The sequence below is a fragment of the Rhodotorula paludigena genome (assembly GCF_050403205.1).
Source record: "Rhodotorula paludigena JCM10292 DNA, Rt_paludigena_JCM10292v1_ctg55, whole genome shotgun sequence".
Taxonomy (NCBI): domain Eukaryota; kingdom Fungi; phylum Basidiomycota; class Microbotryomycetes; order Sporidiobolales; family Sporidiobolaceae; genus Rhodotorula; species Rhodotorula paludigena.
Window position 1 is genome coordinate 100,887 of NW_027481403.1, and position 26,097 is coordinate 126,983.

Sequence of the window (26,097 nt, forward strand, 5' to 3'; positions counted from 1 at the left end):
GCGACATGGCACCAAGCGGTCCTCCGTCACTCTGCGCCCTTCTCCGCACCTGCACACGCGAGACGAAGGTTAATTCGACTCGGGCGGCGCGAAAGCGCAAGATGAGGGGTGAGCGTACTAGACGCCTGAGCTGCTACATCGCGCGCCTTCATCAGCTTTCGCAAGATCGGCGCGGCGCCAGGCACCTCGTCGCGGTCGATGCGCTCGTCGAGCTCGACCCAGGTCGTCGTCGATGTGACCTCGTTCCAGTTCTCGACGACATAGTCGATCACGACCTTGCGCCACTCGTCGTACAGTACCGACGCGTTGTCGAAGAGCTCGGGAGCTGCGCCGTGGTGAGTGAGCGAGAGCGGGAGCTGGGCGAGGCAAATCTGCTGCGGACGATCGAGCTGGAGGAGGTGCGCGAGTCGGTAGCTCGATTTGAGCGAAACGGGCAGGGCAGGCGTTTCCTCGGGATCGCTTTTCAGCGCCGCTTCGACCTCTTCTCGGCGCGTCCGCTTTGCCGACGGGTCGCGGGGCTTGCAGGTCGAGGCGAGAGGGAGGAACGCGACATATCCCGTCTGAACCAGCGAATAACGGCGCGGTAGGTCGTGTAGGCAGAAGACACAACAGTGATCTGTCGGTACGTGAGTTCAGGCAATTGCTCGAGGTCGACGAGCGGGCGAGCGGGCGTGTCGAGGACGAGTTCGTCTGTCTCGTCGTCCGAATCGTCGCAGTCTCTTGCCGGCGCATCTTCTCCATTTGCAACAGCCACAGGAGAGGTCCGCCGCCGCCGCTTCTTCGAGTTGAGCGTGAGCGATTCGGCGAATTCTGACGAGAGGAGGTCACTGAGGTAGCCCGATGAATTGGCGAGGAAGGAAGATGTCGTCCAGATCTCGGCGCCGGCAGTCCCAGCGTGCGGGAAAAAGAGACGGACGTCGTGTGGAACGAGGACATTTGACGCCTCTGCGAGAGGAAGACACCGTGAGACGCGAGAAATCTTGGCCAGGGGAACGCTTGCCTGACGATTTGGGCGACGGGCGAGTGCGTACGACTCAACCGTCGAGTAGAGGGGATCTTGCTCGAGCGTGAAGATGAACACATACTTCCGATGCTTCGCAGCGACGAATGCACCCTGAGAACTCTTCTCCGCCTTGTCGAGGTCTTCCTGGGTCACCGGAAAGCTGAGGCCGCCATAGGCCTCGCCTGGTGCGTCCGGGTCGCGATCCGGGAAGGGCTCCTCTTCGAAGTCTGCCACCGACAGAGGCGTCCTCCTGCCTTGCGCGTCCCAGCACACCGTCAGCTGCACACGGACGCGCTGGCCTAGTTGACCAATTGCAAGCGTGTCGTGGTTAAGGCCGATTGTGGCGACACCGTCCTTGAAAAGTAGTTCAACGCTCCAGCAGCCCGCAAGCGGACCTTTGTATTCCAGGCGAGCATCGAGCTTAGGGTCGGTAAGGTTGAGGTCGTCGATTTCGAAGCGGAATGTCCAGTCGAATCCGCCGTCGATCATCGTCTTGCGCAGGCGCGGCTTCTTTGGCTCGTCCGACATGCCGGCGGGTCCTACGGTCGCGGCGAGTTCGCGAACGGACGGCGAGGAGCGCGCGAGCTGATGAGAAACAGCAAGAGGGACGGCGAGCTTGCTGGATCGCTGCAGCGGGCTCGGTGGGTCGTCAAGCACGCCAAATGCGCTGGACACGCAAGCTCGAGCCTGTCTGGCGGAAGCGAGGTGAGGAGCAAGGCGCAACCTTCAGGCGAACGTCCTTGCGGGGGTCGAGCGTGTCGGCACGGCTCCTCGCCGGGCATACCTGCAGAGCACGAGCATCGCCACATGGCTCGCTGCGAGACGGCGCGGCGCTGACCGCCAACTGTTGCCGCCGAGCAAGCGGAAACAGTGCCTCGCTCACTGCGTTCGAAAAGCTCTCGCTCGCGATCAACTGCGCCATCCGAGACTAGGGTGTCTAGATTTGCTTTGCGGGTCGACGAAGAGAACAAGGAGGCTATGAGAGTACATCAATGGCGAGAGTCATGCCGGAAAAGGAAACGCGGGATCGGACGAAGCGAGGCGCGAGGGGACGGAATCACGGCGTGTGAACCGTGCGGTCGGGCGTGGGGAGCAATCTTAGAGACCCGCCTCAAAGTCGGTGAGCTTGATGGAAGCCTTGGCCATGCCGCCCGCAGGGAGAGCGACGCCCGAGTCTGCGCGAAGGGGGAATAGCGAGGCTAGGTGAGCGAAGTTCGAGCGTGAGGGTTGTGACGAGACGCACTCTTCATCGTGCTGCGGCAGCTGTGGAGGAAGTCCGAGAACTGTAGAGCACGCGAGAAGGTGAAGCAACGCGGAGAGGGATCGCGAGTGAAGAGGTCAGCAGCGGTCCACACGGCGAGATTGGCGTTTGACGTCAACGGACCATGTGGATCGTGTCCAAGGGACCACTGTGGAGCCGCAAGAAGGTCAGCAGAAGCGGGCGAGGTCACGGAAGAGGGAAACGCACCCAGCCGACTCCGGGTGGAACTGAACGCCCCAGACGCGCTTGCCCGACTCCTGCGTCGATTTGACACCTGCAACGCAGAAGGCGCTGCGTCAGCAAATACACTGGAGGCAGCAGGCAGGCGCGCGCAGCCAGTGCCCGCACCGGCCGAAGCAAGGAGCAAGACACACCCTCGACGCTGGCATCGTTCGCATTGAGGAAGAATGGCTCGTATCCTTGGGGGAACGGCTCCTGAAGCTCAAGAGCGTACTGGTCTGCAAGGAGGAAGGAGAAGGAGAGGGAGGGGAAGGTTGTCAGGATCGTCCCGTCTTCTACGGCAGCCACGCTCAACGGCTCGAAAAACGCACGGTTCTGCGACGTGACGTAGACACGGCCAGCCTTGATGTTGCCGCTCGAGGCGAGGGCGAGGACGGGCTGGTTGTGGCCACGGTTGCCGAAGCGCATGCGGTACGCCTCGAGGCCGGCGGCGAGGCCGATGACCTGGTGGCCCATGCAGATGCCAAAGATGGGCTTGTCCCACTCGTCGATCGTCTTGCGGAGGTTGTGCGCGGCCTCCATGCAGTGCTTGGGGTCGCCCGGCCCGTTCGAGAGGAAGAGGCCGTCAAACTCGTCGCGGACCTTGTTGAAGTCGTAGTTCCACGGGAAGACGGTCACGCTCGCGCCGCGGCGCGTGAGCGAGCGGAGGATGTTGGCCTTTGCGCCAAAGTCGAGGAGCGCAATCTTGACGTCGCCGTCCGGGTTGAGCGTGTAGACCTCGCGCGTCGAGACCTGGTCGACGAGGTTCTCGGTCGAGGGGTCCCAGTACTCCGAGTCGGCGGGGCGGGCCTCGTGGCCGTCGCCGACGGCGAGCTTGGAGAGCGTCGAGCCGTTGGTGCGGAGGAGGGTCGTGATGGCGCGCGTGTCGACGCCCGTGATGCCGGGGATGCCGTGGCGGTCGCACCACTCGTGGAGCGACTCGACGGCCTGGTAGTGCGAGTAGCGCTCGGCGACGTCGGCGACGACGACGCCGGCGCACTGGATGCCGTTCGACTCGAGCATGACGGGCGGGCCGTTGGGGACGAGGTTCTCCGGGGCAAAGTTGTCGGGTACGCCGTAATTGCCGATGAGGGGCGTGGTGAAGACGAGGAACTGGGAGCGGTACGACGGGTCCGTCATGGACTCGGTGTAGGACGTGATCGAGGTCGAGAAGACCGACTCGCCGAAGCGCGAGACGGGGGCGCCGAACGAGCGGCCGGTGAACGACTCGCCCGTCTTGAGGTGGAGCGTCGCGGGGAGGTTGGGGTTGAACGGGTTGAGCGACTTGGACGCGACGGTCGCGAGCGAGCGCGCGCGCAGGGCGGAGCGGCCAAGCGCGGCGGGGGCAGCGGTCTGGCGGAGGAGCGAGAGCATGGTTGCGGCGGTGGACAGGTAGACGAGGGCGGTGCGAGCGGGCTTAGTGGCCGGCGAGATAGTACGAGATGGCAGAGTATTCGAGGCTGCAGTTGCAGTGCGATAAGAGGAGGAAAGTTTGCCGGGTCAGCGATGCCTCGGAGGAGGTTGCGCTGGGCGAGAGAGGGTGCCTCTCGGGTGCATGCGACTCACTAATCGAAGCGGGTCTCTTGGCCGGTGTAGCAAACGGACCTGTAGCGGGAGGGACGCGGGTCAGTGTCGAGAAAAAGACGCGGCCGCGGCGGGGCCGGCGGGCGAGGGCGGGGGCGGGCGGGACTTGCATGCAGACGTTGCTGGTGTCTGTTTGGGAGGGAAGAGAGGCGAGTCAAGCCTGGGAGTGCGAGCGAGTGCGAGCGAGTCGAGGGAGAACGAGAGCGACGAGTCAAGCGGGCGCGCTGCACCGACCGCCCGACATGCCGCACTCGCCAGGAGGGGGACGGAGTTGGATGACTAGATTCGTGAGTTCTTGCAGTGGACTGTACGCTGTAGACTCACGCTGTCTGGGGCAGTCGTCGCCGGGTGTTGCTCTCGGTGCGGCGTCCTCCTGTTCGTTCCGCTCGCTCGCTTCGTTGCAGTCGCTCGTCATCTCACGCACAGCCTCGCCCGCGCCCGCCAGAGCCGTTCCACGCTGGCGCACCTCCTCGAGCAGACCACCGCGGTCGTATCCAACGCCCTCAAGCGCGCACGTCCGCCGGTTGACCGCTCCCTCGCCTTCGTCCGCGACACTGCGACCGACCTCTACGCCGCGCTCGAGCACTCGGACCATCCAGCCGCACAGAAGCTCGTACAGGCACTTTGTGAGCTGCCCGCCTTTGAAGTCGGCGGATGTCACGCGCCGGCCTCGCGAGGATTCCCTCCACGCGTTCTGCCGGATCCTGTGGCTCAGGATCCTCAGACTGACAAAACTCCCTTGCAGCCCACCCGCGTGTCCAAGCCGTCACAAACCACGTCTCGGGCTTTGCATCGCAGAACGCCCCGCTCCTCGTCACCGTCCTCGGCGTCTGCGTCCACCTCTACCTCTCGCACCTCTCGTCGCAGCGCGACCAGCGCCGCTTCCAGCAGCACCTCGACCGCTTCGCCAACAGCGTCGACATGGCCGACTATGGACTCGGCACGCCCGCGGGACCGGCGGGCACGGCGGCAGGGAGGACCGGCAGCGGCAAGAGCCGAGACGACCATGGCCTGGTCGAGGTGCAGTGGGGTCGGGAGAAGTGCGTCCTTCCGTCATCGAGCTTTCTCCGAGATCTGTGCTCTGTGCCCAGACTTCGGCGATCCTCCCACGAGTAGATGACGTGCTCGGACACTGACGGTCCTCGTAACGGCAGGCTCCGCGTTCCCCTTCCTCCGCCCGCCTCGCCCCTGTCCGCCCTCCGCGCAACCTTATACAACCTGACCGGCGTTCCCCCCTCTCACCAAAAGCTCATCTACTCCGGCGCCGTCCTCAAGGACGACCTCGCGCCCCTCTCGGCCTACGGCCTCGTCGACGAGGACCCCTCCCCCGCAGCCGCCGACAGCGATGACCAGCCCAGCGGCGGCGGCGCGAAAAAGTCGTTCTGGGACTCGTGGTCCTTCACGGGCCGCGCGGGGCGCGCGGGCGGCGCGAGCGCGAAAAAGCTCAAGAAGCTCGTCATGCTCGGGTCCAAGGACGTCTCTGCGCGCGTCGACGACCGTCTCGCGCAGCGCAAGGACCTCCAGGACCTCGCTGCGCCCGACGCGGCGGCGGCGGCAGGGGGTCAAGGTGCGGGTGGCGCGGGTGCGGGCGCGGCGCAGTCGAAAGAGGCCGAGACGGAGGAGGCGCTGCGGGCGCGGATCCGCGAGATTGCGGGCTCCAAGCTCGACGAGCTCGAGCCGCAGGTCAAGCAGGTCGAGGCGTGGCTCGAGCAGGCGCGCGCGGCCGAGGGCGGCGAGGGCGGAGCCGAGCGGCCCGCGCCGCCGCAGCGGACGCTCCTCTTTCTCAGCGAGGTCCTCCTCCAGGGCTTGCTCAAGCTCGACGCGATCGAGATTCCTGGCGGGTATGCAGACGCGAGGAAGGAGCGCAAGGAGGCGGTCAAGCGCGTGCAGGGCGTCCTCGACCGCGTCGACGCGGCCAAGGAGGGCTGGAAGAAGCTCGGGCTGAGCCTCAAGGCGTGAGCCACTAGCTAGAAACTCTTGCATTGTACTTCTCCTCGCACACGCCGCGCCGCGAGCGGTGCCGAGAGTGCCACCCCGAAAGCGCCCGCAAAAAGCCGCGAACCGGATTCTGCGCGAAAGCCGCTGCGTGCAACCCCTCTCTGCCTCATGCACTGTCAGCTACACCAGGCACTTGAAAGGATAGTATGCAACAGCAGAGCTGCATTGCCGACAGCATTTTGCGCCGCACTACCGCCTGCGCTTGATGTGGACCTTCTTGCCCTTCATCATCTTGATCATCTGCTCCCTCTTGCGCTTCTCCTCCTCCTCGCGCTCGACCCGCGCCTTCTCCGCCGCGTCCTCCTCCTCTCCGCCGCCCAGCCCGCCCATCATGCCCGCGAGCGGGCCCTTGCCCTCGACCGCCTGCGCGAGCACGCCGTGCGAGATGGCCGGCGAGTTGGCCGGCAGCCGCCGGTGGATTGGCGGGAGCGGGTGCGGGTTCGACGCCGTCGGCGCGGGCGCGACGGGCTGGTGCGGCTTGAGGAGGACGGCAATGCGGTTCAGGAGGATGCGCTCTGCGGCGCGAAGCGCAAGACGAAGAGTCAGCGCTGACGGTGCGAGAGATTCCACGCGAGCGTGACAGTCTGTGCGCGCGCGACGCACTGTTCTTGATGGACGGGTTGCGCGGCTTGCCGTCGCCGTCGCGGAGCTGCACCTTGACGCGTCCGGGATTCGCCCAGTCCTTCGGGTGCGTCTTGCTCGGCTGTTCGAGAACGTCTTAGCCCAGCTCACCAAGCCTTTCGAGAAGGAGAGAGTCGTGAGTTGGTGGAGGAAGAGCGCCACGCACCTCGAACACGGTGTCGAACCCGAGCATCCTGCACGCCTTTGCCATCTGCTCCGCGATGGGCCACTCGAGCGCCGTCTCGCGGTTCACGCGCCTCGCGCCATCCTGCTGCGGGTGCTTGGCGTCGATGTAGATTGGATAGAGCGTGTCCCACCTGTCGAGCGCGAGGTCAGGTCGAGGCTACGAGACAAACAAGAAGTAGGAGGGAGGGCGCACCGCGAATGCGCGTCGTCATAGACCTTTCCGAGCGAGCCGTCGGGGAGGATGCGCAGCGCCTTTGGCACGGCGGGCTCGTTGTCGAAGAGGCCGCCTGCTCCGGGTTGAGGAGGCGGCGTAGCGGGGGCTTTGCCCTTGGCCGCGGCCGAGGGAGCGGGCGCGGGCGCAGACGAGAGCTCGAGCTCCATGTCGTCTGGGTCCGAGGCGTAGTCTTCGATCGTCGGCATGGTCGAGGCGGTGACGGAGGACGACGACGACAAGGGGAGCTGATGAGACGAGAGTCGGGGAAGGAACGCTACAGGAGGCGCGTGGTACAGCTAGCGAGGCTCGATAGACGCTCTTCTCGGTCTGCGCGCAGCTGCACGAGCGAGTCGAGCGAGTCGGACAAAGCCAGGCCCCGCTCTTCCTCCTCGACGCGAGACGACAGCATGCACGCGACCGACTCTGAAATCTCTCAAAGCCGCCTCCGAGGGTCGTGACTACTCTTGTTGATCTATTGCTGATATACGGCCGAATGCGCAGGCATGCTTCACTCGGAAATCTCGCCCGCCCGGATGAGCGCCTCGACGTCAAACTGCTCTGGCGCCTCGTGGAAGCTCCGCAGCAAATCCCTCCGCCTCGACTCGACCTCGCCGCCCTTGCCCGAGTCGTTGTAGAACAGCTGCATGCGCACGGCGAGCACCTGCGCGTCGGTCGCGTTGAGCGCAACGTTGGCGCTCACTTCGCCGCGCATCAGGACCACGTCGTGCGACGCCGCGAGGTCCGTGTAGTGCGTCAGGATCAGGTACGGCTGCGAGTACTCTTGCCGTGCCTTGTACTCGGCGAGGGGCGTGAAGAGCACGGTCGAGGGGGGAGGGACGGGGTCGGAGACGCCTGCGGGTGGAGGGAGGATTGCCCATTCCTGCGCGTAATACATGCGCGCGTGAGTCATCTGTAGCCGGTACATGAAAGGAGAGTGTCGCCAGGGCACGCACAAGGAGGTGCATCTCGGTCGCCTTTTCCGCCTCCTGCCCCTCTGGCAGCTCGGCCTCGCGCGCGAGCGGGAGGACAAAGATGGGGTACTTGCGCGCGCTGTTGATCATGCGCAGGTAGGTCTCCATCGGGATGGCGGCCGACAGGAAGCCCTTGGACTGGTGGTACGTCGTCCACAGCTGCGAGAGCGCAGAGGTCGTAAGGTCGGACGCCTTCGAAAGGTCCATGATGTCGTTCAGCGGCTGCGAGAACACTTCAGTCAGCTCTAGATACGTGCTCTGCGTGGGGGCTGCTGCAGAGAACGCACCTTGACTGCGCTCTCGCCCTGCTTCGGCGGCAAAGGCCGCTTGGCCTCCCCCTCGGCAGACGGCACCGGGCGCACGACGTCGGGCTTGTCGAGCTCGTCTGCGCTCTTGCGCGTGTCGACACTGCCCGCCTCGACCGGCCCCAGCGACTCCTTGCCCGCGGCCTTTGCCGCGTCGGGCTGGGGCATGACGTCCCTCCTGCGCTGCTCCTGCTCGCGCTTGAGCGCCTCGCTGACCCGCTCCTTGAGCGCGTCGACGCTCAGACCCTCCTGCGCAGCCTTGCGCTCGAGCGCCGCGCGGTACTTGTCCTCGAACAGCGCGCGCTTGCGCTCGATTCCGGCTCGCCCGCCGATGAGCTCCTCCCAGTCGGGCGTTGCGTTGCGCAAAGGCGCAGAGGTCGACAAGGGGCGCAGCAGAGGCGCGGGTGCTCTGAGAGAGCGTGCAGAGCGCGCCAAGCTGCTCAGGCGGGTGCGAGTGAGCGACATGGCGATGAAGTCGGAGCGAGACCCCGGGGAAGCGCAGGAATTCGAGGAGCACCTGTCCTCGCCTGCAAGTGCTGCCGGCTCTCCGTGGATGCAATCAGGGCGCTTTCAAAGGGTGTGCAGGCCAGTCCAGAAGCCGCAAAGAAGTGTAAACGGATCGTCAACTCTGGTCGCCGGACGGCGCAGCGAGGTCAAGCCGTCGCAGCGAGAACATTTCGCCGTGAAAGCGGCGGAGTTGCGATCTATTCCATACAACAAGGGCACTGCCACCAAGCCACGCGAGACTAACGCCGCAGGTCATCCTCAGTGACGACCTTGATCCCTCCCCATCCGTCGAGCGGCTCCTCCTTGCGCGCGGTATCGAGCAATTCGGGCAGGCCCTCGATCCCTTGGATTGCAGTCTGTGTATAACGAGCCAAACAGGCGTCAGGATCACTTGGAAACGCCACGGAAGCCACAGAAAGCGGGCAAGATGAGGGAAGGACGGCGAGAGAGGGAGGGCAGCGCACCTTGAGACAGCTCTGGTACTCGCGGTACTGCGCTCCGCACTTTGTCTCGAGCTCGCGCTTCTTGTCGTCGATGGCCTGGTTCCTCCGCTCGCGCTCTTTCATGCCGGCTGCGGTGTCTGCCGGGTTGGAGAGAGGCGGCGCGACGAGAAGAAGGTACGACTTGAGCCAGTGGTTGAAGCACGTGTCGTAGTGATGCTTGGGCGCGTTGCACTGGGGCGAAAGACTCGACGACTGCTCGGCAGAAGAGGCAGAGCCGGTCAGCGAGGAGGCCGAGGAGGGCACGCAGCGCAAGGGAGGGCGATTGCGCACCATGGCAGCTTTGTACAGGCTCCAGCAGGGCTCAGCAGCACCCTGGAAGCAGTCTGAGCGGGACGAGAGCGAGTTGGTCGACGACGAGCCTCATCACTCCGCCGAGGCTTCGACCCGGCCCACACCCGCGTGCGCTTCAGACAGGCCCGTACACAGCGCAGACAGCTCGGCTAGACCTCGATAAGGCTTGCCTCGCCATCACTCGTTGGCTCCTCGGTCTAAGTCCCTCCCTCGGAGCCTCTGCCCGGTGCGTTCACGTTGCACTCTCAAATATCGTCAACAACGCAGGCTGACGAGGTCTTGGCTTTCGAGAGCAGACGAACATGGCCGCAGCCTCCTCTGTCGGTCCCGCCGACCCGCTCATCCCGTCCATCGCGCTCCCCGTCGACCCGCTCGCCCTCTCGCGATACCTCCGCTCGCGCCAGCTCGCAGCGCTGCGGCACCTCTACGAGTACAAGACCCTCTCGGTCACGCAGCAGATCGAGGAGCACGCCGCGTCGCGCAGGGGGCGGCACGGGCGCGCGCGCAGGCGGAGGGGGAGCTCGCCGCTCCCGGACGAGCGCGACCTCGAGGCCGAGGAGGAGGAGGACGAGTTCGAGGTGCGCAAGAAAATGCGCTACGACCCGCCGGAGAACGACGACCACGGCGACGATGCCGAGCCGCAGGCGGACGAGGCGGCGAGGAACGACGACGGGACCGACAGCGCCAGTGTCGCCGAGTCGGCGGCCACTGGTGCTACCCGCGGCAAGCGTGGCTCGTCACAGGCAAAGAGGGGCCGCAGTGGCGCTCCGCGCGAGCGGGAGGACGAAGTGGCCGTCGACTCGGCGCACCTGTACGACTACGTCTTTGACCTCGCGCCCGACTCGTCCGCCGATGCCTACTACCACGGCCCGCACCCACCCCCGCCCGCGCGCGTAGTGCACACCGTCCTGCGCGCGACGCGCAAGAAGCCCTTTGTCGATCCCGCGGGCCTCTCGACCGCGCAGCTCGAGGCGCTCACGCGCGACCTGTGGGCCTCGGAGGGGCACGGCCTCTCGGTATTCTTCGGCGACGGGTCCGGGAGCGCCGCGCGGGACCCGGACCAGCCGCTGTCGCGCGACCAGGAGCGGTACCAGCGCGAGCTGCACGCCGAGGCGGCCGACGAGTGGGAGCAGGGCGTGATTGCGGGCTTTTCGGCCGCGTGCGACGAGCGCATCGGCAAGAGCCTCGCGCGGAGACCGATGACGGCGCGCGAGATGCAGGCGCAGGCGGCGCAGCAGCAGCAGCAGCTTCAGCAGCAGGGAGGAGTGGCGGCGGGAGGAGCGCAGGCTGGAGCAACGGCTGCGTCTGCTGGAGGAGCGCCGCAGCAGGTGCACCCGGCGGCAGCGGCGCCGACGGCAGCAGGGATGGCACAGAGTCAGGCGGCGCATGTCGCTGGCATCGCGGGCTATGCGGTGCCGCCGTCGCTGAGCCCGTTTGTCGAGCGGGACCGGTTCTTGCAGACGGGCGGCGTCCCGGGCTGGCGGTGAACGTAGCAGCCCTCTCGTATGGTTATTGCATATCGTGTTGTCTCGCTGCACGCTGTCGCGAGACGAGGTGTCTTCCAGAAGTTCCCCCTTGACTCGCCGGAGAGAAGCAAGGCGACGAGAGACGGACACCGCCGCACCCGTCGCGCCCAGTCTACGAGCGCGTGCTAGCTGCAGAGAGCTTGAGCAGCACTCAGACACTCTTTCTAGCCGGCCCACAACTCGCCTGCACCGCTTGTCGCTCCTCCTCACTCCCTCTCCTCGTCCCTCTCGCCCGCAACCATGCCGACCGTCACCGTCGACCGCGTCGACTTCTTCCGGCGCCTCGGCAAGGAGTACAGTGCGTGCAATGATTCCCAACGCTGTCGTCGTGGTCCCCCAGCTCACCGCGCCTCTCCTGCAGCGACCAAGGAGTTCGACGAGCTCCTCTTCCAGTACGGCCTCGAGCTCGACGAGGACGTGCGTGCTCCGCTAGAGCTTCGTTTGATCCGACACAGCAGCTGACAAGTGCGCCTCGCTCTCGCAGACGACGACGGACCCGGACCACCCTGCCGACGAGCCTCATCAACTCAAGATTGAAGTCCCCGCCAACCGCTACGACCTGCTCTGCATCGAGGGCATCGTCCGCGCCCTCAAGCTCTACATCTACCCCGAGTCGGGCGTCCCCACCTATGCGCTCAAGCCCGCACCTGCCGTTCGTCTCTACCTCCTTCCCTCTCGGCTGCTGCGTTGCCGCTCACGGAAGCTGCACCGCAGGGCATGGAGCGCACCGTGCGCGTCAAGGCCGAGACGGCGCAGATCCGCCCCTTCTTCGCCTCGGCCATCCTCCGCAACGTCAAGTTCACGCCCCTCTCGTACGCCAGCTTCATCGACCTCCAGGACAAGCTCCACCAGAACCTGGCACGGAGGCGCACGCTCGTCGCGATTGGCACGCACGACTTGGACAAGATTGCCCCGGGAGAGATCAGCTACGAGGTGCGTCCTGCGCATGTTCACATTGCGCGCCGCAACCCTGACCCCAACGTCCGATTCGCGCAGGCCCTCCCTCCCTCGCAGATCAAGTTCGCCCCGCTGAACAAGACGCAGGAGTACTCGGCACCGGACATGATGGCGCTCTTCAAGGTGGGTCACCCTATTTCCACGCCTCCCTCTGCAGATTCGCTGACACGCTTCTTCCCCCGAGCAGGAGGACAAGCATCTTTCGCGCTACTTGCACATCATCGAGGACTCGCCTGTGTACCCCATCATCTACGACAGCAGCCGCCAGGTGCTCAGTATGCCCCCTATCGTGCGTTTGTCACTGGTTCCGTCTGAGCAGATTCAGAGCTGACTCCCGGACGTGGTCAACAGATCAATTCGGACCACACCAAGATCACGCTCGACACGACCAACGTCTTCATCGACGTCACGGCCACCGACCAGACCAAGCTCGACATCGTTGTCGACATGATCGTCACCATGTTCTCCGAGTACTGCGCCGAGCCGTTCGTGTGCGTCACGCTTCCGACCTCATCCATAGCTTGCGAGCTGATCCTGCGCTTACAGCATCGAGCCGGTCAACGTCGAGTACGAGGCGGGCTGCGTCGGTGGCGCTCGCTCGGTTGTCTCCCCTCCCCTCACCTCGCGCCCCTTCGTCGCCCGCGCGTCCTACATCAACTCGTGCACCGGCCTCAACCTCCCGCGCGAAGACATCCTCACGCTCCTCCGCAAAATGGGCCACGCGGCCAACGCGCCCACGAACCACCCGGGCGGCTTTGCGCCGCTCAACGCCCAGGGCTCGCTCCGGATCGAACCAGAAGACGAGATCCACGTCCACGTCCCGCCCACGCGCCCCGACATCCTGCACGAGTGCGACATCATGGAGGAGGTCGCGATTGCATACGGCTTCGACAACTTGAAGAAGACGTTCCCGCAGAGCAACACGGTCGCCAAGCCGTTGCCGATCAACAAGCTCAGCGACGTGCTGCGGCGACTGTGTACTGAGGCGAGCTGGACGGAGGTGCTGCCGCTCATCCTCGTACGTATCTCGCTCTCTCTCGCGTGTCTTGAAGCGCTTCGCCGTCCTGACCTACGCCACCCCGCAGTGCTCGCACGACGAGAACTACAAGTTCCTTAACCGCGTGGACCCGGGCAAAGAGGCCGTTGTGCTTGCCAACCCGAAGACGATCGAGTACCAGATCGTGCGCACGTCGCTCCTCCCCGGCCTCCTCAAGTCGATCCGCGAGAACCGCAAGCACTCGCTCCCGCTGCGCATCTTCGAAGTGTCGGACATCGTCGTCCAGGACCCGCGCGAGGAGCGCCAAGCGCGCAACGTGCGCAAGCTCGGCGCCGTCTTCTGCGGCCGCAAGGCCGGCTTCGAGGTCGTGCACGGCCTCCTCGACCGCTTGATGCTCGGTCTCGGCGTCAAGAACCTCGTGTCCGAGTCGAGCACCGGCGAGACGGGCTACTACATCAAGGCGTCGGAGGGTGCGTGCTCTCACTCCCTTGCACACGCGAGCGAATCGAGCTGACTCGCTTCGCTGCGCGCAGACCCGACCTACTTCCCTGGCCGCTCGGCCGACATCTACTTCCGCGCACCCCCCTCGGGTGTCGACGCGCACGCGACGCTCGCACCCTTGTCCTCGGCGCACACGGAGGACGCGCAGGCAGCGCCGTCGTCTACCCCTCCGCAGGCGCCCACTTCGACCCCCGCGGCGGCTGCGGCGCCCACCGCCGCCAAGGACGAGTCGAAGAAGGGCCCGCTCGAGACGATCAAGGACACGCTCGCGGCTGCGCTCCCGTCTGCAGTGACGGGCGCCGCGGCGGCGTCGGCGGCGCCGCACAAGGATGTCAAGATTGGCTCGCTCGGGATCCTGCACCCGAGCGTGCTCAAGGCGTACGAGCTCGACTACCCGGCTTCGACGCTCGAGTTTGACGTCGAGCCGTTCTTGTAGAGGGCGGGGCGCGGTGCGGTGTAGAGGGACTTGCGCTGCCGTGTGTGACATTCAAGGCTGTACATCTCTTGCGCGCGAAATGCCTCCGGGGAGTCTTGCGCTAGACGGACAAAGTGCAAGCATCGTACACTCCCAGCAAAGTCCGTCTACAGCCAGAAGGAGCCAGCGTGAGAGAGGCGACGAGAGCGTGCTGAGGGGACTTCGCCGCCGAAACGCTCGCCCGCGAGAGCGCCACCGCGTCTGCTGCTCGCTCGCCCTCTCCGCACCGCTTTGCCCGCGCACGAGACTCGTGCCAGTGTCTCCAGAGTCACAGTCACCGTCGAGCACCCTTGACGAGCTTCACCTGCTTCTCGGCCGCAGTCCAAAACTATGTCGAGGCAGTGCGTCCTCATCTCGCCGCCTCGGCGCAGCTCGAGGGACGAATGCTGACTATGCGTGCTGCTGCAGTGACCACACCCGCGACCCCTGGTGCGCCTCCAACCCGCCCACCGTGCTCCGTCCCTGCGTGCCGAGCTGATCATCTGCTTTCCTCGCCTCCTTCCGCCTCGCTCATACCACCCGTCCTGGCCGGCTGTGCTATGCGTCTGTGCCGCTCCTGACACTTTTCCAGCCCTTGGGTCATCCTTAACGACTTTGGCGGCGCCTTGTGCGTCCTTCGATTCCGCTCTCGCTCCACTCCCACCGGTCCGCGGTGCACCGCAGCACGCGACTCGTTGGCTGACGCGTGCTGCCCGTCAACAGCGCAATGGGTGCAGTAGGTGGCACGGTTTGGCACGGCATCAAGGGCGCGCGCAACTCGCCCCGCGGCGACCGCCTCCTCGGGTCTCTCTCGGCCATCAAGGCCCGCGCGCCCGTCGTCGGCGGCAACTTTGGTGTCTGGGGCGGTCTCTTCTCGACCTTTGACTGCGCCGTCAAGGGGTACAGGCAGAAGGAGGACCCGTACAACGCCATCATCTCGGGCTTCTTGACCGGTGGCACCCTCGCCGTGCGGAGTGCGTCTCTCGATCGCTCTGCGCCAGCTCGCTCGATCCCGTTTGCTCATTCGCACTCTCACAGGTGGTCCGAAGGGCATGCTCGGCTCGGCCATCGGTTGCGGTATCCTGCTCGGCGTCTTCGAGGGTGTCGGTGTGCTTGTCGGCCGGTGCGTTACCTTCAGGCACCTAACTCGGCATCGCAGCGAACTGACGCTTGTCTTCTATAGGTTGTTCGCCGAGACCAACAAGCCTGTCTCTCCCCTGGTACGTTGATTCCCTCCGTCGTCGCATGCTGTTCCTCGCTAATGACAGTTCTCCGCGCAGCTTCCTGAAGTAAGCCCGCATCGACCGGTATACCTACTTGAGTGAGGAGAGTGCGAACTAACCCATTTGCGTCTGCAGCAGGCAGCAGCGCCGCCACAGGCGCCCCAACTCGCGACCGCCTAGACTAGACCTGCGCTTCCCGCTCCCACCCTCCCTCCCCTTCTCTCGCACCCCACTCAGCCATATCTTGTTCCTTCGTTCTCCTTTCGTTCTGCAGCATCGCGTTGTCGTCGCCCTCTCGATACGAGCGAGGGTGGCATGTACAGTAGGTCGGTCGAGTCGCGGAGGGGTGTCGGAAGAAGGAGAAGAGCGCAATGCACGGCACGAAACGCACTCCTCGGCGAGCGGAAGCGAAACGTTTTTTTTGGCGCTAAGCGCAAGTGTCTGCATTCACTGTAGGAGAAGCCTACTTCCCGCCACCGCCACCCTTCTTCTTGCCCTTGCCCTTCTTCTTCCGCACGCTCTTCACTGTTGTCGGAATGGCCGCCGCCGCTTCTGCGGGCTCCTCGATCTGCTCAGGTGCAGCGTCCGGCGCTGCCGGCCCTTCGTCCTCTTCCTCCGGCGCGTTCGAGGGAGGAGCTATTGCCTTGGGCGCGAGCACGCCCTCGAGCGGGGCAGCGGGTGCGGGACCCGTCTGCGTTTCCGCAAGAGCCGCTCCGCTCGCGTCCCCGCCATTCCCCTTCTTCTCCTTCGCATCGTGCTGTTCCGCCCTCTCGCCGCCCAGCGCGCCATTATTCTTCTCCCGCTCAGCGCGCGCCTCGCGCTCAGCCAGCACGCTCAGCCAGCTCTCGCCGACCTCGTCGCGCAGCTGCTCGATCCGGCGGCGGAACGCGTCGCCGCTGCGCTCGGCGCCCGCTGCGGGCCCTTCCGAGCCCTCGGCGACGGGCGGCTCGTACAGCGAAGCCGAGACGCGATCCCTGCGCGAGAGCTTGCCAGGCGAAGCGGCGGCAGACGGGCCGAGCGAAGCCGCGGCGGGACGGCGCCTCGAGGCAGGAGAAGACGACAGCGCCTCTTCGGTCGTCCCGTCTGTCGCGCTCGCGTGCTGCTCCTCCACGACGGGCGAGACGAGCCCGCGCATGGATCGGGCGCGCGGGATGGCGCTGCGCGACTCGGCGCCCGAGGTGGCGGACGAGTACCGTTCGTCCGAGTCGGACGGGGCGGCGCCCGGTTGGGTGTGCGACGTAGACGCCGCGGACGAGAGGGAGGGCGCGGAAGGGTCGGCGTCGAGGTCAACGATGCGCCGCGGCTTGTGCCGCCGCTTTGCCTTGAGCGGGGTCGGCGGCTTGGACGGTGAGGGTTCGGATCGCCCGGCGGCTGACGTGGTGCCCGAGGTAGATGGGAGAGGCGGCAGCGGCGGCGCATCATCTGACAGGTGTGCGTGCGTCCGGTGCGGTGCAGTGACGACGCGTCGGCCGACGACTTTGGCCTGCTGCCCGTTCTGCATGACGGCCGCACGGTCCGCCGCCGCGCCCACGCTCGCCCGCCTCCGCCCAAGCGGCGTGCCCCTCCTGCTCGACTCGGCCTCGACAGCGCGCCTCTCGCTCGAGCTCATGCCCGTCCCGTCGATGCGGATCTCGCCCGCGTCGACATCGCGGTGCCCGAGCTGGTCCTCCTCGGCAAAGTACCCGAAGCACTTTGTGCGCCAGTGCTCGTCTCCGCCCTGCTCCTTTGCCCGCGTGAATGGGTTGCCGCGGACCCACACTTCGCGCAGGTGCGGCAGGCGCGCGAGGCGGCTCACCTCGAGCGCGTCGTCGAGGTAGTTGTCGCGCACGTCGACGCGCACGAGCGCGGGCAGGCGGTCGAGACCCGAGAGGTTCTCGAGCCGGTTGTGCGAGAGGTTGAGCACCTCGATCGCGCCAAGGGCTTTCGCAACGCCGAGCAGCGACTCGATCATGTTATCGCCGAGGTTGAGACTTCGCAGAGAGGTGAGGTGCGCGAGTGCCGGTGGGATCGAGATGAGCAGGTTGGAAGACAGGTCGAGGGAGGTGAGCGTCGGGAGAAAGGTGAGCGGCGGAGACGGGACAAAGGTGAGCGAGTTGTCGGCGAGCGACAGGTGCCGCAGTGAAGACCAGGCATGGCGTGGCGGCGTCGGGTAGAACGCATTGGACGGCGTCGATGGTCGGCTGTCGTCAAGCACTGCGCCGGTCCCAGCCAGTGACGACTCGCTCATCCCTTCTGCCCGCCGACGCCGCTCCGACCCGACGGGCTTGTTGCGCCGGTCCTCACGCTGCCGCCGCTCGAGGTCCTCGCATGGTGCATCGCAGATGAGTTCGCCGAGGTCCTCGATGCCGCTGCGGCGGACTTCGAGACTGCGCAGCTGCATGCTCAAGACGTCCCAGCCGAGGAAGCCGCGCGGGTCGAGGTCCTCGAGCACGAGCGCGGACAAGTTCTTGAACGCGTGCAGCGGGACACACGTCGCGTCTGGCGGGCAGTCCTCGAAACCCTCGACAGCCTTGACGAGGGCGGGCGTGCCGTCCGAAGCCGAGACGAGGTGGAACGGCGAGAGCTTGAGCGCAGGAAGCTTGGTGCACGACGAGTAGATATACCGCACGTCGGCGGCCTCCTGCTCCTGCGCCGATAGCTTCTTGGCGTCGCCGCCTCTCCCGCCGAGACCCCACCAGCCGGACCCGAACGAGAAGCTCGAAATCCCGCTGCGGATCGAGCGCGTGTCGTCTGCGCTCCCGTCCCGCCGCGGGAATCCGAGCATGCCTGAGCCTGGCAGTCCTCCGAGCAGACTCGCACCGGCACCGCCCGCGCCCGCCAGTTCTCCTGCGCCGGGCACGCCCGAGTAGTCGACGCTCATCGGACGGCTCGTCCCGCCCTCGACCCTGACGTCGAGGTCGCCCATCCCGGTCATGCCGAGCTCGTCAAACTTGAGGAGGAGGTAGTAGAGGTGGTGCGGGTCGAACTTGAGCACGAGCGGGTCGCGCGGAGGCGGAGGTCGCGACGGCGTCGAGGGCGAGTCGGCGGTCGGGACGATGCCGAGCGTCAAGACGGTGGTCCAACTCGGCGGTGGCGGCGCCTTGTGTCTGGGTCGCGGCGCATAGTACGCTGCGAGGGCCGCCTCATGCGTGCGGATGAAGCGCGAGAGGGCGGCGAGGTAGTCGATGCCGGAAATCGAGGCAGGCCCGCCCGACGCGCCATTCCCCGCCGAGTCCACTGTGTGCGAGTCACTGTGAGCTCGGCGCCGGGAGTCGAGGTCTGGAACGGCAGCGCACTGGGCGGAAGAGTGCGGCACCACTTGCGACAAGCAGACACCCGGAGACACGAGGACAAGCGAGAGCGGCGAGGACGCGCGTGAGTCGAACCGTTCGATCAGCTTGGGAGCGGTCAGAGCGAGCAGGCGGGCTCTCGAGCGAGTCGAGCCAAGCGGCGTCGATGATGCGGATCCGACGAGGGGACGGAGCGGCGTCGCTCGTCGCACACTCGTCGGGCAAGGCAAGCACTTGATGTGTCGCCTTGGACGCAGTTCTCTAACCGTCGCAGTCTCCCAACCCCTTACGTGCTGCTGCTTGAGCGGGACTGAAGGGACGCTGCCGAAGAAAGGGGGCAACCTCCGACCCCCGCAAGGCTCTCTTATGCCATTGCAGTATGGCTGGGGGCTGTAAGAGATGTAGTTCAGTCTTCTCCGTAGCTCAGGCAGCACTCTGGACGGGGGCAGGTGCGTGTGATGGCTGCTCGCGCCTCCTGCTGGCGGTGGCTGCTTCTCCCACTCTCCTCGCCCGCCGAGAAGCGCTGCCAGCTCGCGCCGAGCACTGCGACCGCCCAGACGAGCCCCTGCGCCGGCCCACCCCGCTGCTCCCCCGCTCGCGCACCCGTCCCACGCGCGTGTCGCTCGCTCGTCTCACCGCCGCGCCCTCTCGCGTCGTCTGCGGGCCGCCATGGACCCGAACCAGCGCAGGCTCCACACGGCCGCCGCCGTCTCGGCCGTGCACAACCGCCGCACCCGCCTCCCGTCCATCGACTTCAGCGTCCACACCAATGACGAGGGCCAGGTCTACTCGACAAAGGAGCGCGTCGTAAAGGACGTCCAGAGCCCCGCCTTCCGCAAGCCCACCGACGACCAGTTCTACGCCGACGCGACCCGCACAAAGCCCAACATTGCCTTCCTCAAGAACCACTTCTACCGCGAGGGGAGGCTGACCGACGACCAGGTCCGCACAGCCCGCTCCTTCGCAGCCAGACGCGCGCTCACCCTCACCCTGACAGGCCCTGTTCATCCTCCGCGAGGCGACCAAGATCCTGCGCGAGGAGCCCAACTTGCTCGAGGTCGATGCGCCCATCACGGGTGCGTCTCGACTCTTCCGCGTCTCGCCCTTGCTGGCCGTGGTCAGACGCTGACCTATGCGAGTCGTGCGTGTGCGAAGTCTGCGGCGACATCCATGGCCAATACGTGCGTCTCCGCCTCTCTTGCCTCTAGCCTCCGCCGCCTGCTGCGAAGCTGACCGCCTGGAAACGCGCCTCCAGTTCGATCTGATGAAGCTGTTCGAGGTCGGCGGCAACCCGGCAGATACGCGGTATCTCTTCCTCGGCGACTATGTCGACCGCGGCTACTTCTCGATCGAGGTCAGTGCCGCACCCTCGACTGGTCTTGTCCGCGTCTTCGGGCTGTCTTCGCTCGAAGGCCATGACCTCTCGAAGGTCTGATACACTGACAAATCGGCTTGCCTGTAGTGCGTTCTGTACCTGTGGGCGCTCAAGATCTGGTACCCGAACACCCTCTTCCTCCTGCGCGGCAACCACGAGTGCCGGCATTTGACCGACTACTTCACTTTCAAGCTCGAATGTGCGTTCATGTCTGCGCTGAGCCGCTTGTGTATAGTGGAGTCTGCGGCAAAGCTGACAGAGGACTGACCTCACAGGCAAGCACAAGTACTCGGAGGAGATCTACCACGCCTGCATGGAGTCGTTCTGCACCCTCCCGCTCGCCGCCGTCATGAACAAGCAGTTCCTGTGCATCCACGGTGGCCTCTCTCCAGAGCTCAACACGCTCGACGACCTCCGCTCCGTGCGTGATCGCCTTCCCGTCTGCCAGCTTTCGCGTGCTCCATGAGCTGACGGAATCTTGCTTTCACCGTGTCGTCATCGACGCTGCACAGATCAACCGCTTCCGTGAACCGCCGACACACGGCCTCATGTGCGATATCCTGTGGGCCGACCCGCTCGAAGAGTTTGGCAACGAGAAGAACAACGACGGCTTTGTGCACAACCACGTGCGCGGGTGCTCGTACTTCTTCACGTGAGCTTTCACTCGCTCGATACACGCAGACTGGGCGTACTAGAACGCCTCGGAGTTGCGACTCCAATCGGATTCGCTACTGACCCGCGCTTTTCGCAGCTATCACGCCGCATGCCAGTTCCTCGAGCGCAACGGACTGCTGAGCATCATCCGCGCGCACGAGGCACAAGACGCAGGGTACGTTCATCCATACTCCTTTGGTCTGCCTGGACTCGGCTCATCCGCGCCTGCGCACGCAGGTACCGCATGTACCGCAAAACCAAGACGACGGGTTTCCCGTCGGTCATGACCATCTTCTCGGCGCCCAACTACCTCGACGTGTACAACAACAAGGCGGCCGTGCTCAAGTACGAGAACAACGTCATGAACATCCGCCAGTTCAACTGCTCGCCGCACCCGTACTGGCTGCCCAACTTTATGGACGTCTTCACGTGGAGTCTACCGTTCGTTGGCGAAAAGAGTGCGTTGCGCCTCTGATCTGCGTGTCCTGCCCGTACTTCCGAGGCAAGGGCGGTACGCTCACTGACTTGGTGCCGTTCGCGCAGTCACCGACATGCTCATTGCGATGCTGGGCATCTGCAGCAAGGAGGAGCTGGACGAGGAGGAGGAGGAGCTCGAAGAGGAGGCCATTGCCGAGGCAGAGGAGGGCGACGGCGAGGGCTTGACCGGTGCGCTGCTTTCGGCCTTGTTCCTCCCCCGGCGGCGCCGACTCATCGAGACTCCCTTGCGCAGAGGAGGAGCTTGCAGAGCGCCGTGCAGCGATCAAGAACAAGATTCTCGCCGTCGGCAAGATGTCCAAGATCTTCTCCGTCCTCCGGTACGTTCTCTCTCTGCGCGGAGTTGTCACGCGTCTGACTATGCCCGCGTCCACAGAGAGGAGTCCGAGTCCGTCTCGGAGCTCAAGAATGTCACAGGTGTGGCTGCCCTCCCGAACGACTCGCTCGCAAACGGCAACGACGGCATCAAGAACAGCATCACCAACTTTGTCGACGCGCGCAAGTCCGACATTGACAACGAGCACCTCCCGCCCGACCTCATCGACCCAGAGGACTTTGCCGCGGTCGCTGCCGCCGCGAGCTCGGGCGAGGAGGGCGACACGGACGTCTTTGGCACGCCTACTTCGCCCGGCGCGATGGGCTCGACGGCACCGACGTCGCCCGACCTTGTCGGGATGCAGTCGCCCGAGCTCACCTCGAAGGAGCCCGCCTCGCCGATGGTCGAGACGCCGACGAGCGAGAAGGACTCGCCCATGGGCTCGCAGTCGCCGTCGCCCGTCGGGAGTCCCGTCGTCGGCAGTGGCGAAGGTGCGGGCGGTTCGTTCAGGCGGCACCACCGGCGCCAGTCGTCGCTGGGCACGACGCGCACGAGCCCGTCGACGCGCCGCCGCAGCCTCGAGAACACGATCAGCATGATCCGCGAGGCGATGAGCAAGAACGAGCCGTCGATGGAGGAGCTCGCCGAAAAGGTCGCGGGCAACGAGAGCCCGCGGTCGCCGTCTTCGCCGCGCAACTCGATGACGGCGCGCTCGCCGCCTGCGAGCCCGAGCCCGGCGCGCTGAGCGTGCTGGAGCCGCCTGGTCCCTGTCGCCCCGCTCTTTCCCTTTCTCCACATGCACTCGCACGATCGCACGCCGACGACCGCCGCCCAAACGCGTCCACTGTGCCGCTCTCGCCCACCCGCCTGTATCATGGTCCGCCTCTTTGCGGTTCCCTCGTTCTCGCCCTTTTTGCACTTCGCCCAGTTACCCTCCTTCCTCCAGCTATCGTTACGACTGTCTTCTCGTGATGTATTGTACACGAGCGTCTCTCCCAAATTGGCCGTGCGAGAGATTGGTCGCTCTCGAATGAGAACTTGAACAGGGAGGAGGTCGGTCGAGCGGAAGAGAGCTTGTCCGGCCTCGCCACCGATCGAACGATTCAAAGTGTCGCTTTCTTCGACCTGCAAGATACCGAGAGCGATCGGAACAGGAGCAGGCAAATGGCAAGGGCTCCAGTGCAGCGTCTTCAAGGCGACGAGCCCAGGCGTTCCTGTTCGAATGCAAACTCGCTTCCGCCGCCAGTCACGCGGTGTGCTGCGCGACAAAAATGAGAGCAAGATCGGGAGCATGGGGGAGCGCAAGCCCGCTTAGGTACGAGTCGGGCCTTTCCCTCCCGACTTTGCCGCATCTCGCCCTCGCTCCTTCGGACATCAGGCACCGGCTGCAACTTGCGGGCGTGGGCGGGTCTCCAACGTCTGCAGCACACTAAAGAACTGGAGCACCAGCCCAGCGCTGTGGACCACCACATTCGTCCTCTCGAGTTGGGGTCTCCTGTCCGTCGGGGCTTCGACCGACGGCATCTTCTGCGAGATTCGGTCTGCAACTACCTCCTGTGCCCGGCGGGCTCGTGCCCGTGGTGGCACCAAAGTCGTGGGATGTGCCAAGACGGATCGAAGCCGTCCCCCACCCTGCCACCATCGAGCGTTCCAGGCCTCCTTCGTACCTCCTGATCGAGACACAGAACCCGCTTGAATGCGGCACGCTCGCCTCGCCCCGCTGGCCCACACTTCTCTGTGTGCTGGGTCTCGAGGGCCCCGCTTTGCTTCGTCTTCTTTTCCTCACTGGCGCTGCTGCCTATCGGCTCTCGTTCGAGAAATCGCTCTTCTTCATCCCCTACTACCTCGAGTCGCCCCCGCTTCAACCTCGCTCTTCTCCCCTGCTTCGACACACCCGGTCAAACGCCACTATGGACCGGCAAGACTCCTCGGACGTCGAGAAGGCGTCCGTCCACAACAGTGCGCTTCGCTTCCGCGTCTCTGCGTCGAGATCGCCCCTTCTGACCCCGCTCTTGCCTTGACTCGTTTCTACCCTCTCCTCGTCCTGCTCTCGTCGTCGCACGATCCTGCCTTCACCTTCTTGCCCGCCCGCTCGCCTTGCGTCCATCTCGAACGTCTACCATCGTCGCGCGGCCTTCTCAAAACTGTCCCCGTCGTCCTTCCGTTCCCTCTCCAGTCGAGGAGGCCGCCCTTCAGGGTCACGCCGCCACTGACAAGGCTGGCCATGTCCTGATCCACATTGACCCGGCGGAGGAGGCGCGTCTGCGTCGCAAGATCGACATTCGCATCCTCCCGACCGTCGCGCTCCTTTACCTCTTCTGCTTCATCGACGTGAGTCCTGCGCGTCTCTGGACAGTGCACTGAAGTCTTCACAGTGCACTGGGTCTTTGCAGTGCATCGGGTGCCGGCGGTAGCGGGCGAAGCGGACTGACGACGTCTTTTTACCTTCAGCGCGCAAACATCGGCAACGCCCGCCTCGCGGGACTCGAGCGGGATCTCGGTCTCAGCGGGTACGACTACAACATTCTCCTCACCGCGTTCTACGTCGCCTACGTGGTATTGTCCGTCCGGAATTTCCCGTTTTTGAGGATGAGGCGTGGGACGACGGCACGCTGCGGCCGTTCCCATGCTTCCGCCCTGTTACCGTCCACGTGAATCATGCACTGACACTCCTTAATGCTACTACCCACCAGCGAGTTTCCCGCTCAGATGGTGCGAGACGCGCCCGAGCACCCTTCCGCGTGAGAACTTCCTGACGAGGCCGGTTTTTCGCAGGTCAACAAGTGGATCGGCCCCGGCAAGATGATTCCCATCCTTTCCTTGTACGTGACGCTGCGTATGAGATCGGACGAGCAGCAGTCTGACGATCCTGCCCGGGCAGCCTCTTCGGCCTTTTCTCCCTTTGCATGGCCTTCGTCCACTCTTTCGGCGCCGCGATCGCCGTTCGCTTCCTTCTAGGCATTGCAGAGGGTGGGGTCTTCCCCGGAATAGCCTTCTTCGTAAGTCCCTCTCGCTGCCCACCAGCACCAGCTAACCCTCTGGCGACGCCCGCAGCTCTCCCGCTTCTACCGCAAGGACGAGCTCGGTTTCCGTCTCGCCTGCTACATCGTCTGCGCTCCTCTTGCCGGCGCCGTCGGTGGTTTGCTCGCCAGTGGTATCCTTAAGATCGACTCGATTGGCCCTTACACTCGTTGGCGCAACATCTTCCTCGTGCGTTCACTTTCCCCTCAATGACCTCGACTCACCTTGCCTGTGTGGATGTCAATGTTGTCGCAATTGCCGTGGACGAGACGAACGGCATCCTCGACGTCGGGGCCCAGAACACTGAGCTTGAGGCGGGCATGAACTGACACACTGTTCATCCGCAGGTCGAGGGCATCATCACCTGCGGCATTGCCATCATCTCTTGGTTCATCCTTCCCGACCGTCCCGAGGTCTGCAAGTGGCTTACGCCCGAGGAGCGGGCGCTTGCCGAGGCTCGCATCAAAGCCGAGAACGTCGGCTCGACGCACGTGGTCGATGCCTTGCACAACAAGGCCGTCTACGGTGGCATCTTCAATGTGACGACTCTCCTCTGCGCGACCATCTTCCTCTTCGACAACATTGTCGTTCAGGGCGTCGGTTTCTTCCGTGCGCTTCAATCGAATTGCCTATCACGCTCGGCCACGACACTCATATTATCTTGCCTGCAGTCCCCACCATCATTCGTACCATCTACCCGGATGAGACGACCATTCAGCAGCAGCTCCGTACTGTGCCGCGTACGTCGGGCCTTCGGACTGCCTGGAACCCTACGTCCTGAGTATAGACTGATCTCACGTGTATGTCGCCTCTGCAGCCTACGTGGTTGGCGCTTTCACGACTCTCCTTACGGGATACCTGTCGTTCAAGACGAAGAAGCGCGGCCTCTACATGGTCATCTCCGCGCCGTTCATGATTGTACGCATTCTGGCACGGACTTGCTGCCTTCCGAGCAAGTTCACTGACATCCCGTACATTCACAGCTCGGCTATGCTATGTACATCGGCTCGATGGACCCGCAAGTCCGTTACGCCGCGTCGTTCATGGTCGCCATCGGTGCCTTCTCCTTCGGTGAGCTGCTTCTCGCAAGGGGCCCCCTTCTTCAGCGGGTGACTGACATGTCACGTCTCGACAGGTGCCCTCTGCACTGCATGGGCCGCGGCAAACGTCACCTCGGACACCGCGCGCGCGAGTGCTCTTGGGTACGCTGGAGGCCCACCCTGCTCACCTGGAACTGCCACTGACAAATTGCTCCTGCAGGACCGTCGTCCTCTTCGGTAACGTCGGCGGTCTCATCTCAACCTGGACCATGCTGCGTACGTCTAGTTCTCGCCATTGCCGCTGCTCTCTGCCCTGTGAACGGCACGACTAACGCCAGTCCTCTTTGCAGCCAACGCCGCTCCCCGCTTCCTCCCGGGCAACGCCTTCAACCTGTCCAACTCCTCCGTCATGTTGATCCTCTCCATCTTCCTCTGGCTCTACCAGATCCGCGAAAACCGCGCCAAGGAGAACGGTCGCGATGATTGGCGCATCGAGGGCTTGACCCAGACCGAGATTGAGGACCTTGGTCAGAAGCACCCGGGCTTCCGCTTCCGGTACTAGGTTGCGTGGTTTCCGACTCGTCGAGGTCAAAGAGATTGAAGTCC

The 26,097-nt window shown here is 64.8% G+C and overlaps 12 protein-coding genes across 12 annotated transcripts; 6 read left to right on the forward strand and 6 right to left on the reverse strand.

Moving 5' to 3' along the window:
* Nucleotides 1-26: 26 nt before the first annotated feature.
* On the reverse strand, nucleotides 27-1,531 carry JCM10292_006736 (uncharacterized protein; the record flags this gene model as incomplete). The annotated part of the gene is made up of 4 exons (XM_076651700.1): nucleotides 27-49; nucleotides 119-560; nucleotides 611-945; nucleotides 1,006-1,531. The coding sequence occupies 4 exons, from the start codon at nucleotides 1,529-1,531 to the stop codon at nucleotides 27-29; spliced, it is 1,326 nt and encodes a 441-aa protein (XP_076502780.1).
* A 570-nt stretch (nucleotides 1,532-2,101) lies between these two features.
* On the reverse strand, nucleotides 2,102-3,857 carry CPA1 (carbamoyl-phosphate synthase (glutamine-hydrolyzing) CPA1; the record flags this gene model as incomplete). Its single annotated transcript, XM_076651701.1, has 6 exons — nucleotides 2,102-2,178; nucleotides 2,247-2,286; nucleotides 2,388-2,412; nucleotides 2,472-2,538; nucleotides 2,639-2,722; nucleotides 2,816-3,857. 6 exons carry the CDS (start codon nucleotides 3,855-3,857, stop codon nucleotides 2,102-2,104), a joined length of 1,335 nt encoding a protein of 444 aa, XP_076502781.1.
* A 1,131-nt stretch (nucleotides 3,858-4,988) lies between these two features.
* JCM10292_006738 (BAG family molecular chaperone regulator) lies at nucleotides 4,989-6,026 on the forward strand (the record flags this gene model as incomplete). The annotated part of the gene is made up of 2 exons (XM_076651702.1): nucleotides 4,989-5,107; nucleotides 5,222-6,026. The coding sequence occupies 2 exons, from the start codon at nucleotides 4,989-4,991 to the stop codon at nucleotides 6,024-6,026; spliced, it is 924 nt and encodes a 307-aa protein (XP_076502782.1).
* Nucleotides 6,027-6,254: 228 nt separating this feature from the next.
* SEC65 (RNA-binding signal recognition particle subunit SEC65) lies at nucleotides 6,255-7,292 on the reverse strand (the record flags this gene model as incomplete). Its single annotated transcript, XM_076651703.1, has 4 exons — nucleotides 6,255-6,580; nucleotides 6,669-6,768; nucleotides 6,853-7,003; nucleotides 7,066-7,292. The coding sequence occupies 4 exons, from the start codon at nucleotides 7,290-7,292 to the stop codon at nucleotides 6,255-6,257; spliced, it is 804 nt and encodes a 267-aa protein (XP_076502783.1).
* Nucleotides 7,293-7,594: 302 nt separating this feature from the next.
* ATP11 (Atp11p) lies at nucleotides 7,595-8,827 on the reverse strand (the record flags this gene model as incomplete). Its single annotated transcript, XM_076651704.1, has 3 exons — nucleotides 7,595-7,966; nucleotides 8,040-8,279; nucleotides 8,345-8,827. The coding sequence occupies 3 exons, from the start codon at nucleotides 8,825-8,827 to the stop codon at nucleotides 7,595-7,597; spliced, it is 1,095 nt and encodes a 364-aa protein (XP_076502784.1).
* A 281-nt stretch (nucleotides 8,828-9,108) lies between these two features.
* On the reverse strand, nucleotides 9,109-9,645 carry JCM10292_006741 (uncharacterized protein; the record flags this gene model as incomplete). The annotated part of the gene is made up of 2 exons (XM_076651705.1): nucleotides 9,109-9,225; nucleotides 9,334-9,645. 2 exons carry the CDS (start codon nucleotides 9,643-9,645, stop codon nucleotides 9,109-9,111), a joined length of 429 nt encoding a protein of 142 aa, XP_076502785.1.
* A 320-nt stretch (nucleotides 9,646-9,965) lies between these two features.
* JCM10292_006742 (uncharacterized protein) lies at nucleotides 9,966-11,150 on the forward strand (the record flags this gene model as incomplete). Its single annotated transcript, XM_076651706.1, has 1 exon — nucleotides 9,966-11,150. One exon carries the CDS (start codon nucleotides 9,966-9,968, stop codon nucleotides 11,148-11,150), a length of 1,185 nt encoding a protein of 394 aa, XP_076502786.1.
* A 279-nt stretch (nucleotides 11,151-11,429) lies between these two features.
* On the forward strand, nucleotides 11,430-14,080 carry FRS1 (phenylalanine--tRNA ligase subunit beta; the record flags this gene model as incomplete). The annotated part of the gene is made up of 10 exons (XM_076651707.1): nucleotides 11,430-11,487; nucleotides 11,551-11,606; nucleotides 11,674-11,841; nucleotides 11,904-12,122; nucleotides 12,186-12,269; nucleotides 12,334-12,435; nucleotides 12,498-12,637; nucleotides 12,693-13,164; nucleotides 13,232-13,613; nucleotides 13,677-14,080. The coding sequence occupies 10 exons, from the start codon at nucleotides 11,430-11,432 to the stop codon at nucleotides 14,078-14,080; spliced, it is 2,085 nt and encodes a 694-aa protein (XP_076502787.1).
* A 369-nt stretch (nucleotides 14,081-14,449) lies between these two features.
* TIM17 (protein transporter TIM17) lies at nucleotides 14,450-15,501 on the forward strand (the record flags this gene model as incomplete). The annotated part of the gene is made up of 8 exons (XM_076651708.1): nucleotides 14,450-14,460; nucleotides 14,528-14,548; nucleotides 14,691-14,726; nucleotides 14,822-15,072; nucleotides 15,137-15,221; nucleotides 15,282-15,318; nucleotides 15,379-15,387; nucleotides 15,457-15,501. The coding sequence occupies 8 exons, from the start codon at nucleotides 14,450-14,452 to the stop codon at nucleotides 15,499-15,501; spliced, it is 495 nt and encodes a 164-aa protein (XP_076502788.1).
* A 283-nt stretch (nucleotides 15,502-15,784) lies between these two features.
* Nucleotides 15,785-18,522, reverse strand: JCM10292_006745 (uncharacterized protein; the record flags this gene model as incomplete). The annotated part of the gene is made up of 2 exons (XM_076651709.1): nucleotides 15,785-18,429; nucleotides 18,516-18,522. The coding sequence occupies 2 exons, from the start codon at nucleotides 18,520-18,522 to the stop codon at nucleotides 15,785-15,787; spliced, it is 2,652 nt and encodes an 883-aa protein (XP_076502789.1).
* Nucleotides 18,523-19,259: 737 nt separating this feature from the next.
* JCM10292_006746 (uncharacterized protein) lies at nucleotides 19,260-22,175 on the forward strand (the record flags this gene model as incomplete). Its single annotated transcript, XM_076651710.1, has 12 exons — nucleotides 19,260-19,532; nucleotides 19,588-19,666; nucleotides 19,746-19,771; nucleotides 19,846-19,944; nucleotides 20,053-20,164; nucleotides 20,241-20,386; nucleotides 20,478-20,617; nucleotides 20,717-20,794; nucleotides 20,857-21,077; nucleotides 21,163-21,285; nucleotides 21,350-21,434; nucleotides 21,491-22,175. 12 exons carry the CDS (start codon nucleotides 19,260-19,262, stop codon nucleotides 22,173-22,175), a joined length of 2,067 nt encoding a protein of 688 aa, XP_076502790.1.
* Nucleotides 22,176-23,340: 1,165 nt separating this feature from the next.
* On the forward strand, nucleotides 23,341-26,053 carry JCM10292_006747 (uncharacterized protein; the record flags this gene model as incomplete). The annotated part of the gene is made up of 14 exons (XM_076651711.1): nucleotides 23,341-23,389; nucleotides 23,607-23,761; nucleotides 23,882-23,991; nucleotides 24,124-24,142; nucleotides 24,206-24,252; nucleotides 24,312-24,429; nucleotides 24,485-24,640; nucleotides 24,799-25,060; nucleotides 25,123-25,191; nucleotides 25,269-25,369; nucleotides 25,435-25,522; nucleotides 25,587-25,653; nucleotides 25,712-25,767; nucleotides 25,842-26,053. The coding sequence occupies 14 exons, from the start codon at nucleotides 23,341-23,343 to the stop codon at nucleotides 26,051-26,053; spliced, it is 1,509 nt and encodes a 502-aa protein (XP_076502791.1).
* Between the last annotated feature and the right edge of the window lie 44 nt (nucleotides 26,054-26,097).